Source organism: Cicer arietinum, chromosome 3, assembly GCF_000331145.2.
Source record: "Cicer arietinum cultivar CDC Frontier isolate Library 1 chromosome 3, Cicar.CDCFrontier_v2.0, whole genome shotgun sequence".
NCBI classification, from domain to species: Eukaryota; Viridiplantae; Streptophyta; class Magnoliopsida; order Fabales; family Fabaceae; genus Cicer; species Cicer arietinum.
In genome coordinates, this window is record NC_021162.2 from 46284138 (window position 1) to 46299996 (window position 15859).

Genomic DNA, 15859 nt, shown 5'->3' on the forward strand with positions numbered 1-15859 from the left:
CAGTTTGGTTCGGTTCAGTTCAGTTTTCATTTAAAACCAAATCTTGAACATGTCTAATTATGAGTTTCAGTTTGTATGAATTTGATTATAAACTTATATGGTTATATAATTTTATGCTATGCTAAAAAATATGATTATGGATGGAACTTGTTTGAGTTTGTATGAATTTTATATGATTACAAGTGACTCAATTACTAAACTAACTACTAGTCAATTAGTTGTTACTTTTGTGCTAAAGCAACTCCTACTATCCTATAGTAAGAGTTGTTTTATATAAAAAGGCTTAATTAAATAAAATTGTTGATCAAAAAAACAATGTGAGTTGCTAAAGGCCCAAAACTTATGAGTTGTTTCATATAAAAAATTCACTAATAGATCACACAAAATACTTAGAGTTGGATGATAATGAATTATATAGGAAAACTTTAACAATTATTTAAGAAAACTTCATCAAATTAAACCTTTGATTAAACACTGAATATTTTAAACTTTAACTAGACTTAAGCATAACAATCATATATGTTTCAGTGATGAGTCGCCTTCACCTAATCCTTCTCTTAACCAACCTATTGAAGCTAATAGTCAACCTATTTAACAATCTGCACCTGCAACTACTCTTCCTTTAGTTGGGAAAAAGAGAAAAGGCAATGCAGGCGGTTCTACAAAAACTTATGAGGTTTGGGACCACTTTAATGAAATTCCTGATTGTGAAACTAAAACTGCTGCATGCAAATACTGCCATCAAAAGTATTTTTGTGAAGCTAAGAAATATGATGCTTTCAATATGAAGCATCACATAACAAGATGCACAAACTATCCTTTAAATGTTGCAATTGAACTTGATCAAACTATTTTACATTTTCCAACAAGTGAGGGGTCTAGTTTTTTTTTGTAGCAAGCTCTAGATTTAATGCTCAAGCATGTAGAAAATCTTTTGGTTGTTTTTATTTTTTTAAATGAGCAACCCTTTAAAGCAGTTGAAGGAGATGGATTTAGGTACTTATGTAATCAATTGCAGCCCTAATTTACCCTACCATCAAGACATACTGTAGCAAGAGATTGTTTTCAGTTATATTTAGATGAAAAAATTAGGTTGAAAAGGTTCTTCAAGTTCGATTGTAGTAGGGTGACTGTTAATACAAATTGTTGGACTTCTGTTAAAAATCTTAATTATTTGACCCTCATAGCTCACTTTATTGATAATGAGTGGAATTATCAAAAAAGAATCATTAGTCTTTGTGTGGTTCCAAATCATTGAGGTAAGATAATGGCTATGAAGCTTGAGGAGGTATTGAGAGAATGGGGACCTAGAAATGTGTCTACCGTCACAGTTGATAATGCATCATCAATTGATGTCGCTGTAAGATTATTGAAGAAAAAGATTATAAAAAACATGAATGGGCTATTGTTGGATGTGGCTTTTTTTCATATGAGGTGTTGTGCTCACATACTCAACTTGGTGGTGACTAAAGGATTGAAAGACTTCGACTCTTTAATTTCTTCCATTCAAAATGTTGTGAGGTTTGTAAGATCTTCACAACATAAGAATGCAAAGTTTAAGGAATATATAGAATTTACTGGAATTGCAAGCAATAAATTGTTGTGTCTTGATGTTCAAACAAGGTGGAACTCAACATATTTGATGTTGGAAGCGGTTGTAAAATTTAAACCAGCCTTTGATAAGCTTGAAGATGAAGATGCAAGCTGTAGGCAATACTTTGTAGAAGCTTCTCCACCCACTAATAATGATTAGGAAAAAGGCAAGTGCTTTGTTCAGTTTTTGAATTATTTTTATGATGCAACAAAAGTATTTTCAACCTCACAACAAACAAGTTTGCGTGCAGCTTTCCCCCAATTAGCTTCCATCTTTATTAAACTTAAGCATCCATCCATGGACCTCAACATTTTTTTAACATCAATGGGCAAACAAATGTTCGCGAAGTACACCAAGTATTGGGGCAATGAATCTAACATAAATAAGCTCTTTCACTTTGGTGTTATTTTAGATCTCCGATATAAGTTAAGGTATGTGGAGTGATGCTTCAATGATATGTATGGTAATAAACCAATTAAAAAAGTTTGTTGACAAGCATAAATGATAATCTTACAAAAGTGTACAAATGGTATAAACATGCATATGATACAACATCTAAGGCTTCATCTTCTAGTGTTGGTGGATTTGTTTCCCTTTGTGAAACAACTGATGTGGATCACACAAACGCACACTTACATCGGGAAAATGCATTTAAAAAACATTTAAAGAAAAATGATTCAATTGATGTTGAAAATGAACTTGAGAGGTACACTAATGAAAAGTGTATAGGGTTTGTAGAAAAGTTTGAGATTCTAATGTGGTGGAAACACAATGCTTGTCGGTATCCAATTTTGTCTAGAATGGTAAGAGACATCATGCCTACACCAGTTTCTACTGTGGCTTCTAAGGGTGCTTTCAGCATCGGGGGTATGGTTTTAGAGGTATATAGAAGCTCCCTAAATCAAGAAATGGCGGAGGCTCTAATATGCACCCAAAATTGGTTGAAGCCGTCTTTTTACCAATTTAAAGACTTCATATTTGATGAAGAGTATGAGATTTCAGAGGAAGTACTAGCAGGCGCGCTGCTTTAAAAAAAATTGTATTCATTGTTATTTAATGTTTATATGTGTTTAACATGATAATTCACTCTTTTTTAATGTATCATAGATTTAAATGGAAGCTCAGCTGGAAGTGGCCCACTACCTTCCTCTCAATCACAACCTCCAGGTTGTGCTTAAATTGTTGAAGGTCCAATTTATGTTTGTCTTTTCATAATTATGTTTCATTTTTAATTATAATTAGTTGTATTGTTTTAATTATGTTCAACTTTTTATTTATTATAAGTTGCCTTTTTTTTTTTAGTCATACAAGACTCATCATCAATCATAGCACAACCAAGCATCCGACCAATGTTTTTTGAGATAATTTTGGATTTTGAGACAAGCCAACCATATCTTTTTGGAACAAAAAGGCTTTGTGGGTAAGACGCTTCATTTAGTTTTAGTTTATTATAAATGATTTCAATTTTCTTTTGGCTTATTTATGATTTATTTTTGAAAGTTATGTTGTTGAACTAGTTGGATAAGATGGAGCAAAAAGCTTTTTAAAGGAGCTTGTTATTGTTTGTACTAATGATGATTTATTTGTAAGTTTTGATTTGATTGTCATTTTACTGCATAACTTGTCAATTAATAAATTACAAACCATCTGGCTCATATTTTTGTGGCATTGGACCAGCTTACCATATATTTGCATGAACTTCTACTTTTGTGGCATTGGATCAAAATTGACAAAAGAAAACCTATGTGAGTTAATCTTTCGACTTTGTTACAATTTAATTGTTGGATATACAATGCATATTAATACTTGATTTAGTTATTTTTTAAAATTTTGAAACACATATGTCATGTTGGAGTCTCACTACTATGAGAACAGAACAAAACTGAAGCAAATTTCTCACTGCTCTTGGGATATTTTTTACAAATTTTGTTGTTGAATTAGTTTGATTGTATATAATGTGTTTTACAAACCATCTGACTAAAACTTGTGTTATTGGACCAGCTTACCATATATTTGCATCAACTTCTACTTTTGTGGCATTGGATCCAAATCGACAAAAGAAAACCTATGTGAGTTAATCTTTTCAACTTTGTTACAATTTAATTGTTGAGTATACAATGCATATGAATACTTGATTTAGTGTTTTTTTTTTTTTTTAAATTTGAAACATAGATGTCATGTTGGAGTCTCACTAACATAAAAATAAAACAAAACTGAAGCAAACTTCTCACTGCTCTTGGCGTATTTTTCTACAAATTTTATTGTTGAATTAGTTTGATTATATATAATGTGTTTTACATTTTTACCAAGTGATGTTAATTTGTTCTACAATTGTCATTGATTCTTTCTAATTTGAACACATACATGAATACAACATCTATAGTATAACTTTCATCTTGAATGTTGTTTAGTGTTTTTATACGATATCCCCAATTTCTCACAAGTTTTCCATACACAAATTAATAGGCTATGTTAGGTTAGCTATATGTTGTGTATTATCAACGATTTCTACCACAGGTGGTAAAATGATGTCTTGAGTAGTTACATCATTGGTTCTTTCTCATTTGATTGATATTATAAAAAATTGTGATTGAAAATTGTGATCTAGAAAAATTGAAGATATCAAACAAGTGTGATATATGATTGGTAGGTTGGACCAATTTTTTTTTAATGGACCATAGTTGTATTGTATATAACAAACTATATATAAGGCCAATTTTTTATTTTAAAATTAGATAAAAAAAAAGGCCCAATAAAGTTCAACCCGTTTTAACCCACCCACCCACAACTGACACCTGATGACCCGAACTCGACTTATCAGAACAAAAAAATGGACGAGATTGAGCTAACAGACACCACTTGTGGATTGGGTCGATTTTACTGTTTTGGCCCGAAACCGACCCTACCATAAACTATTAGTCTCATGAAGTTTGCTTGCAAGTTGGTACAACACACTAGTCAACGTCTAGCCTTTGAAATAAATAATTGGCCAATCAACAAGTTATACTTACAACATGCGCGCATGAGTTTCAATGCAGAGCTCATAAATTGTGGGTGGCTAAATTTTATTGGAATTACTAAATGATTCATATACTCGTTGCATTAAAATTTTGAGTTAAAATATGTTGTCAAAGTAAGATCCTTAATCATTTGTCTAGTTGATGGTCTCGATATTTCTGAGCATAAAATCTATTTGATAAAAGTCATTTATGAGTTAAAATATTTGAAACATAGTATATTATCATATTTGTTTAAGTTCATATTTATATGATATTCTTTCAATGTTGTTTTAATATCATCATTTTGAGCTTGCAAGCTTTAAATTAAATAAGAATTTAGTTTATATATATATATATATATATATATATATATATATATATATATATAGTCTAAAGAGTTTTTAAATTGTCAATTAATTATAATTGTTATTAATATTTAACTTTTGACATAATTACTTGTAAAGTCACTCATATGACATTATGATTTTTCGATTGTATAAATTTTTTTACTAGATAGTATATAAAAATTAAACTCATCAAACAAGACTACCAAAACAAAAGTAATATAAAATAAAACACAAAAAACATAAATCCTATATTCAAAAAATATAATACATTAATATAATATATTTAAAATCTCAATTCACTATAATACATTTAAAATCTAATTTCACTATAATACATTTAAAATTTCTCCTCTGCGTAGGTATCTCATGGTTTTTTCTTCCTATCTAAAAAACAAAGCAAAACATTATAACCTAAAACAACAAAACATAATAAAAAGGGTGTGTTACATTCCTACATCTATTACATTGGATGCAAGATGTTTGATTCCATACTTCGAAAACTCTCCCTTAAAATTGTAATCGCGCGTTGATGCAACTATTTCATGGGTCCTCGGATTTGCTAAGTCACATGTTGTTGCTCTCATCCAAGTAAAATGAAAGATCTTCCATTGAGATTTTGTAGTAAAAAGAATGCTCGTTGTTCATAGAAAAAAAGTTTATGAGAATCAAAATCAAAATTTCAAAAAATTTAAGATTTAGAACAATTTTGTAAGAAAGAAGATACGAATTAAAATTGAATAAATTTAACTCTACTTCACGAGAAACCCTAAAAAAGAGAGGAATGTATTAGAAGTGAAAACATTAAGTATTTGTTTATTGCATCCATTTGCATCAATTCCACGAATTGAATAAGAATTTGAGTAATAGAAAATTTAAACAATAGAAGAGATAGATTAAAGAACTTGAAAATCCAAAATGGTGAAATATAAAAACGATGGAATAATTCAGTCGCCCAATAGTGTAATGGTATGTTTGTTGTATAGTTTTAAAATTTATACCCGAATTAACTTTCTTAAAAATATGATTATGGAAATCCTTTTTTAAGAAAAGGTTAAGTGGTTGGATACTAACTTAAAATCTTGGAATTATTTATGGGTTTAGACTTTTTTATTTTGAAAAAAAAAAAATACTTTAGTTTTGAAGTTATGGTCGGGTCAAAATTATATAGAAAAATGTTATGGGATTAGTGGGCTGATTAGTAGGATAAGACAGTATTTCAATATAATAATGGAATCATTTAGGATAAAAATTCTGAATAAAAATTCTGCCATCAAGGGTAAAAAATATACTTTCAAGTATAATTAATTATCAATTTAATAAAATTAAACACTAATAAAATTATATTATTATCCTAACTAATTTTATTATTAGATCATTAACAAGAAACATGGAAGTAATTATCATGTTGGTAATTAACTTTATTGCCTGCGGTTAACTTAACACATTAATTGGTAATTTCATGTAATAACCGCATAAAACAGAGGAATAAAAAATAGAAGATAAACGGTAGAGAAAAAGTATAGGATGAGAAGTAGGAAAAGGAGGTTAACAAATGTTGTCCTAATGCAAATATGTTACTTTGTACTCTTTAAACTTTGTATATCTTCTTCTATGTAAATTGGAATTCAATGTCCCTCCAACGAAATTGGGTGATTGGTAGATGATTTTTATTTCTTTTGTTTTAGCCAGATTTCATACATTTTTCTATTTTGAAGGATCAATGCATTTGTTCACCACTCTCCAATGAATCTAGAAAAGCACCTATTATAAGTCTCTATCAATTTACAAAAGTCGCAGCTTATGATGTTTGTATATCAGGCATGAATCAGACATGGTTTCCCTAAAATTTCAAAAATTCTAATTATAATTTAGTTATAAAAAAATTATATACAGAAAAAATTTGACATTGGTTAATGATACATAATAAATAAAATATAAATATTAGTCATTAATAAATATTAAAAATATGAAATAAATAATTATTACTAATGCATAAAAAAACATGAGACAAATATTTTATACTAAGAAATCAGCATTTTTTCTGCATATTTTCCCGCATAAATAATTCCTCACTAATTTTATATCTGCAACAAAACTCACCTTTTTCCTTAGAATTCACCTGCGGAATTTCATGCCAATTTTTATGTTTTTGTTTTTATATAAATAAAATAGTTTTTATTTTTTTATAAATATAGTAGAATTGTTTTTTAAATAAATTAAAAAAGTAAGACAAGTTCCACGGTTATGGATAGGGATGGGAATAGGCTAGGCCGTCCGATAGGGGCCTATGGCCTGACCTACTTATGGTCTGACCTATTTAATAAAAAGGCTAGGCTCAGGCTATTTTTATTTTTTATTATTATATTAATAATATTATTTCCTATTTTAAATTCTATCAATTAGACAATCACTCAGTAGTCATTCCATATTCGGTAGCCATTCCATATTTGGTAGTGGTTCCATATTCGGTAGCCATTCAATTAGTCAATAATTCAATAGCGTTTCCATATTTGTTTGAGAGGTAATAATGGGTGTGTTTGTTTCAAAAAAAAAAAATTATATATTCTTTGAAACCAAGAATTATGTTTTAGGGTTTAAACGATGTTTGTTTCAGATTTTTTTAAAATTATTTTGTTAGAAAAATTATTTTTTGTTTAATATATATACATATGTACATTGATATTGGTATGTGGAGAGCATGTGGTATGAGTAGAGAATTTAAATATTTTAATATGAATAAGGCTTTTAAATAGGCTTTCAGGCCAGACCAAGCTTTTAAAAAGGTCAGGTCAGACCGGAAAAAAAGCCTATGCTAGGCCGTAGGTCAGGCTTAGGCTTAAAAAACTAATCGTAGGCCAAACTCAGACCTTTTAAAGTATGACCTGGTCTGACCTATTCCCACCCCTAGTTATGGATGACAATATAATTCGCATTCGCGGTACCCACTCGAACCCGTCTTGATTTGGAGGAGAAAATTTGCTTTAATTGGATGGGAGTGTGCGGGTGTGGGTTTTTCCTGAAATTAAAATTTGGGGCGGGAACGGAGTTTGGGGTGTTTATATCCACTTCACACCCGAACCCGCCTCTGCTAGTAATATTATTGTAATTTTTAAATTTTATAGTATAGTATCTATTAAATTCGCTTAATTAAAAGTTTTGATAAATTTATCTATTCAATTTTGAACTCGATAGTTAAATAAATTATTTCCATAATTAAAATTTTATTTTTAATTAAAATTAAAATTATGACAAAAAATATTATTTCAAAATAGAATCAAAAGATAAAATTTAAAAATTTGATGATATTAAATTTAAAATATAGTAAAACGAATTAACATGTTATTTAACTATTGATGATTTAGTTTGATAATATCAAAACATATTAATTTTTAAATTTAGTATAGAAGTCCCTAAAAATAAAGTTATTATATTTGTTTCTAAAAAAGTAAAGGAAAATGGTGTATATGTATTAAAATTATTAAAAAAAATTAAATAAAAAATAAATTGTATCAAAGACCTATTTTAAAAAAAATTTATGACGACCTATTTCAAAACTCAGTGGCAATCTTATTTTAGAAACCTAACTATTCTTCTCGCCGTCACACCTATTCCAACCGCCATACCTTGTCGTTGCTTATTAATTATAGTCACCACTGTCACACCTAGCCGCCGCATCTCAACCATATGCACCACTCCCACACCTCGCTTTCGTCACCGCCATCAAATCTTAACCTTTTTGCGTTGCATCTCAACTTCGTTGTCATCATAACCTCGTCGTCGTTGCAAGTGTTGTGCGCCACTCTGTTTTATATCAATCTTGTTTCTTGCCATTTTTCATTATTGTCGTTTCAATATTCATTTTTGTGAACTACAATGAGTTAGGGTTTTGATTTTCTTCTAATTTAGTGTTTTTATGTGTTGTTTCTTTGAAAGCTTTCAATTTGCAAAGTGCTTTAGTTGCAGAATAAGTGTTTTTCTGAGATTGGAGTCTATTATCATGTTGAAGGAGCTAAAGAGTTTTGACATTGTTGTCATTGCTACTTGTATAGAGGTATTGAAGTTGATTCAAATGTGCCTATCAATTATTATTGTCATTGTTAAATTCACGTATGGTAATTCATGGTTCTGGAAAAGTTGAGGCAATTAACTAGATAAGAATAGTATACATATCATTATGAGTCCTTAATCAATTATTAGTAACGAAAAAAATTCAAGTGAATGGAAAAGAATAATAAGAGAGCTTAAATAACTTTTCATGCAACTTTTCAATTATTAGTAATGAAAAAAATGGATTCAGAAACTTTTCATGCAATCTTAACCAAATCACTCACCGTCTTTGTCTGGTATTCTAACCCTTTGATTGATTGTATATAAGATAAACCAGTTTGATAGCTATATGTGATTGTTTATGCCTCATGGAATTGCTAAGCATTTTTTCTACTAAATTCTAGCGAAAACTCGATGTTTTGTTTCTGAGACTTCTTCATGGGGAAGCATTCATGTGCGCACAGTCATTTGGGTAAGGGTTTGAATTTGAATTTTGGGTATGTCCTTTATTCTACATTTTAACGTGAGTGCTAGAGTGTTGATGTAGAGAATAAACCAAATTGTTTAACCCAATTTTAATAATTTGGCAGGTATTTTTCCAATTTGTTGTTTAGTTCAAATTGGTTTTGTTGGACTTTCAGGGATAGACTAATATTTGTCTAGTATGAAAAAGCGATGACACCACATTATTTGGGAGATGGTTTCTTATAGCCAGGGATCAAATGGGGTGACTTGCTTAGTTTAATAATCTGAGATGTGCTTAGTATGTCCTGATCATTGCATTTTTTTTATTACTTTTATCAAGTACAGACAAGGAAAGCATCTGGTTGATGTTAAAGAGATGTTCAAAGACTTAAAGTTTTGTGTGAAGATACAAGGTCATGGTCTCTTTGACAACCCAACAGTTATCTTAAATAATTCAATTCATAATTCAATTCATATGTAGCTTCTTGATTGCTGAGAGGTTGACTATTGTTATAGTCAATGATATGATGCTTCTTTTAACTTATCAATTTTATTTTATTATCTTGTCCAATACCTCCTTGTCCGGTCTTCGACTATAGTAAACAATCATCAAATCTGCAAGGTATGATATCGAAAAATTACATTGTTTAGGGTTTAGTGATTTGGTTGACTTGTTATTTGATTGAGGCTCTGCGTTGTTTGCTGCATAAATTGGCTCTGCGTTAAATCTATTGTTAAATCAGTTTACTTCATCATCTGTCACAGTTCCTCAACATCGTGTGCAGTTCTCGCTCTCGGTCAAGCCCTTGAGTTGAATTGTTGTCCTCTCACGCTTTCACGGTGTTCATTTTGCAAATAAATTGTTGTGAGTGTCCCTCAACTTCATTTCTATTATAACTTCTCCTATGTCTCCCATACTTGCTTAAGATTTGTAACTAACCAGTTATTTTTATTTTCTTCGATTTGAACCCAATGACTGCAAATGGAACAACCTAAATTATAGAGAGAAAAAACAATGCTTAATTATTACTTGCAGTAGTTGCTTTACCTGAATTAACTAAACTCATTATCTGAATTAACCAAATTGCTCAAATACTAAAGTGATAAGCAAAAATCATCAAAGACCGCATGTGTACAAGAAATGGAAGTTCCTGCTCATCGGATATGGATGTACAACATGCTTCTCCTTGATCGAAAAGCATATACATTTGAGTTTTTAAAGGGTGTCGAAGAGTTTATTCAATTTTCTTGACTGCAAGACTAGTATTTGAATGAAGATTTAATAAGATTTCCATCTAAGTTGTGTAAAAATGAAAATCATTTGATCCTAGATGTATTTTATGTTCACATTTGTCAAAAGGGTTTTACACCCAACTATTGGGAATGGATATCTCATGGAGAAGAAGTCCATCATGTTCATGATGACGATGACAACGAAACATACATAGATGTGCATGATAGTAATAGTAGTAGTCACCAACAGTGTTATGATCATGATGATAGACACCAATATTTGGTGTATGATGCGCCTGACCTTAATCGTGAACAACATTGTCCTCAAAATCAAGAGGAACCTTCGAATATGGAAGTTGGTTAGTTTTATAAAATGTTGAATTTTGCTCAACAACCTCTATGGCTTGGATGTAAAAATACAACAGAGTTGTCTGCCTCTATTACGATATTGGGTTTAAAATCCAAACACAGCATATTCAAAAGCTTGTTTCAATGACGTGATAAAGTTTATGAAGGAGTCACGCCACCCTGAGAATGTAACTCCCTCAAGCTTTAAGGAAACAAAGAAACTTGTGGTCGGACTCAGTTTTTCTAAGATCTAGATTGTTGCATTAATGGGTGTATGCTATATTATCTTGATGACATAAATTTGAAGGAGTATATCCTGGATTTGTCTCAAAACCTTGAAATATTAGACCTGGTCAGTGTATTGATGGCTTCACCCCTTTTAGCCAATCAGGCACACCATATTCTTATTGGATAGTAATTGTCACACCATATAACCTACCTCCCGAGCTATGTATGATGATGCCTTATATGTTCTTGTCATTGAATATTCCAGGTACAATCCAAAAGGTAAAATTGATGTGTATTTACAGCCGCTTATGAGTTGCAACAATTGTGCAATGATGGTGTAGTAACATATGATGCCTTAAAGAGGCAAAATTTTCAATTAAGAGTTGCACTGATGTCTGACATGCAAGGAAAATTCAAAAGCTTTTACATTGAAACACAGAAGGAAAACATCTTGGTGCCACCATCAATTCTTACCTTATACTCATGCTTTTATTTGATCCTTTTGAACTGTGTGGACTTGGAATGATCAAGGACAATAACATATAAGGCGTCATCATACATAGCTCGAGAGGTAGGTTATATGGTGTAACAATTACTGGCCAACAAGAATATGGTGTGGCTGATTAACAAAAATGGGTGAAGCCACCAGCACACAAATCAAGTCTAACATTTTGAGGTTTTGAGGCAAATCCAGGATATACTTGGTCAAAACGTTTCCACGTTTCTCCATCGGAAGGATGACATAACACACCTTTTTCCCTACGATTTTTGAAGTGACACCTCATGTTCTCTACAGATCTTAGAGAAGCAAATAATCATTGCAAGTGATGGCGAGAGGCAAGTAATGCAATCTCTTGCTAGGAACATCCTTAGATTTTTCCCTAAAGCTTGAGGGAATTACATTCTCAGGGTGGCTTGGATGTTTGATAAACTTTATCACGTCATTGAAACAAGCCTGTGACATGTTGTGTTTAGATTTTAAATCCAACATCATAATAGAGGCATATAACTCTGTTGTATTTTTATCTCCAAGCCATAAAGGTTGTTGAGTATAATTCAACATTTTATAAAACTGATAAGCTTCCATATTCAGAGATTCCTCTTGATTTTAAGGAGAACGTTGTTCACGATTAAGGCAAGCAGCATCATACACCATGTCTTGGTGTCTATCATCATCATAACACTGTTGGTGACTAATACTATCAGGCACATCCATGTATGTTTCGTCGTCGTCGTCGTCATGAACATGGTGGACTTCCTCTCAATGGGATGTTCATTTCCAATAGTTGGGTGTAAAATTCTTTTAATGAATGTGAACATTAACTACATTTAGGGTAAAATGATATTCATTTTCACACAACTTAGATGGAAATCTTATTACACCTTCATTCAAATATTTGTCTTGTAGACAAACAAATTAAATAAACTCTTCAACACCCTTTAAAACTCAAATGTATATGTTTTTTGATTGGGGTGAAGCTTGTTGTACATCCATGTCTGATGTGCATGAACTTCTATTTTCTATACACATGAAGTTTTTAATATTATGAACTATATCTAATATATGTTATTCAAACGTGTTACAACACTTACATGGACATCTTATTACATCTTCATTCAAATACTTGTCTTGCAAATAAACAATTGAATAAACTCTTTGACACCCTTTAAAAACTCAAATGTATATACTTTGCGATCGGGGTGATGTATGTTGTACATCCATGTTCGGTGTGTAGAAACTTCAGTTTCATGTATACATGCAATCTTTGATATTATAAACTATATCTAATATATGTTATTCGAACATGTTACAAAATTTACATGAACATCTTATTACACCTTCATTCAAATACTTGTCTTGCACACAAGCAAATTGAATAAACTCTTCGACAGCTTTTAAAAACTCAAATGTATATGTTTTTCGATCTAGGTGAAGCCTGTTGTACATCCATGTTCAGTGTGTAGGAACTTTCATTTCTTATACACATGCGGTCTTTGATATTATGAACTATATCTAATATAGATTATTCAAACTTGTTACACAATTTACATGGACATCTTATTATAGTTTCATTCGAATATTTGTCTTGCAGATAAACAAATTGAATGAACTTTTCGACACATTTTAAAAACTCAAATGTATATACTTTTTGATCGGGGTGAAATATGTTGTACATCCATGTTCGGTGTGCAGAAACTTCCATTTCCTGTACACATGTAGTATTTGATATTATGAACTATATCTAATATATGTTATTCGAACGTGGTTACACAATTTACATGAACATCTTATAACACCTTCATTCAAATACTTGTCTTGCAAACAAGCAACTTGAATAAAATCTTCGACATCCTTTAAAAACTCAAATGTATATGCTTTTCTAACGGGGTGAAACTTGTTGTACATCCATATCCGGTGTGTAGTAACTTTCATTTCCTGTACACATATAGTCTTTGATATTATGAACTATAACTAATATATATTATTCAAACGTGTTAGTCTAAACATGTTGGTCAACACTAAATCGTGTTAGTCTAGACATGTAGGTCAATTCCAAATCGTGTTTCTAGACACTATAGGTAAATTGAAGAAATAGAACAACGATAATATATTATTAAGCAACCACTTTATATTGAGATGATTATAAACCACCACTTTTTCGAAATTATAAACCAACTTTTAAACCATTTTTGTTACTAAACATTTACCATTTTATTGTGTTACTGAATTAATAACAATTCACATAAAGATGATGTTTGCTTATCATTTTATTATTTGAGCAATTTAGCACATTTGCAAAAGAGTTGTCACACATCCTTGATATATTATTAAGTAACCACTGCATGATAATGAGTTTAGTTAGTTCAGGTAAAGCAACCATTGCATTTAATAATTAAGTTTTTTTTCTTCTTCTGTAATTTAGGTTGTTCCATCTGCAACCATTAGGTTCAAATCAAAGAAATAAGAAATCAAAGAAAATAAAACTCATCGATTAGTTACAAATCTTAAGCCTGTGTGGGAGATATATGAAAAGTTAGAATAGAAATGGAGTTGAGGGAGACTAACAACATTTTCTTTGCAAAATGAACACTGTGAGAGCGTGAGAGAACAACAATCCAAACCGAGGGCTTGAGCGAGAGCGAGAACTGAGCGCGATGTTGAGGAACTGTAAAGGATGATGAGTTAACTTAATTTAACAATAGATTTAATGCAGAACCAATTTATGCAGCAAACAACACAGATCCTCAATCAAATAATGAATCAACAAAATCACTAAACCCCACACAATGTATACTATTTTTATCTAGTTCATTGCTTCAAATTTTCAAGAATCGTGAATTACCATACGTGAATTTAGCAATGGCAATAATAATTGATACAAACATTTGAATCAGCTTCAATACCTCTATGCAAGTAGCAATGGAGATAATATCATAACTCTTTGACTCCTTTAACTTGACAATACACTCCAATCTCATAAAAAAACACTTATTCTGCAACTAAAGCAATTTGCAAAAAAAATTCAAAGAAACAACACACAAAAACACTAAATCAGAAGAAAAATTCAAAATCCTAACTCACTGTAGTTTACGAAAATGAATAATGAAGCGAGAATAATGAAAAATGGAGAGAAACAAGATTGAAGTAAAACAGGGTGGCGCACAACACTTACGACAGTGATGAGGTGACGATGACAACGAAGTTGAGATACAACACAAAGAGGTTAAGATTCGATTAAGGCGATGGCGGCGAGGTGTGGTGGTGGTGGCTATGGTTGACATGTAGTGGCGAGGTGTGTCAGTGGTCACTAATGTTGAGATGCAACGACGAGGTGTGGCGGTTGGAATAGGTGTGACGACGAGAAGAATAGTTAGGTTTCTGAAATACGATTGCCACCATGTTTTGAAATAGGTCCTTAATACAATTTTTTTTTACATAAGTCTTTCATACAATTTATTTTTTCTTCTAAAAAATTAAATAATTTTAATATATTTTGATATTATCAAACTAAATCATCAATACTTAAATAACATGTCAAATAGTTTGACTATATTTTAAATTTAGGTTAAATTACATCTATGGTCCCTTAACTGAATTTTAGGTAACGTTTTAGTCATTTATCTTTTTTTTTTCCAAGTTGATCCTTTATTTTAATTTTAAGTGACAATTTAATATTTTATGTTTTAAAATATCAACAATGTTGTCCTTTTTTTACAAAAATTCAAAAAAATCATCAAATTTTTCAAAAAAAAAACCTATAAAATTCATTATCATCTTCAATAAAATGCAAATTTAATCAAATTCATAACTTAAATCTTGAAATAAACTCATATTTTAATTCTTTATTTGATGTTGTTGGAGATGAAAATATGAGTTTATTTGAATATTTGAGTTATGGATTTGATGAAATTTGCATTATATTGAAGATGATTATTAGTTTTATGGGTTTTTGTTGAAAATTTTGATGATTTTTTTGAATTTTTTTAAGAAAAGGATAACATTGTTGATATTTTAAAACATAAAATATCAAATTGTCACTTAAAATTAAAATAAAGGACCAACTCGGGAAAAAAAAGATAAATGACTAAAACGTTAC

The 15859-nt window shown here is 30.6% G+C and overlaps 1 protein-coding gene across 1 annotated transcript; it reads left to right on the forward strand.

Moving 5' to 3' along the window:
- Positions 1–1267: 1267 nt before the first annotated feature.
- Positions 1268–1753, forward strand: LOC140919781 (zinc finger BED domain-containing protein RICESLEEPER 2-like). The gene has a single exon (XM_073366420.1). It carries the CDS (start codon positions 1268–1270, stop codon positions 1751–1753), a length of 486 nt encoding a protein of 161 aa, XP_073222521.1.
- Positions 1754–15859: the final 14106 nt, after the last annotated feature.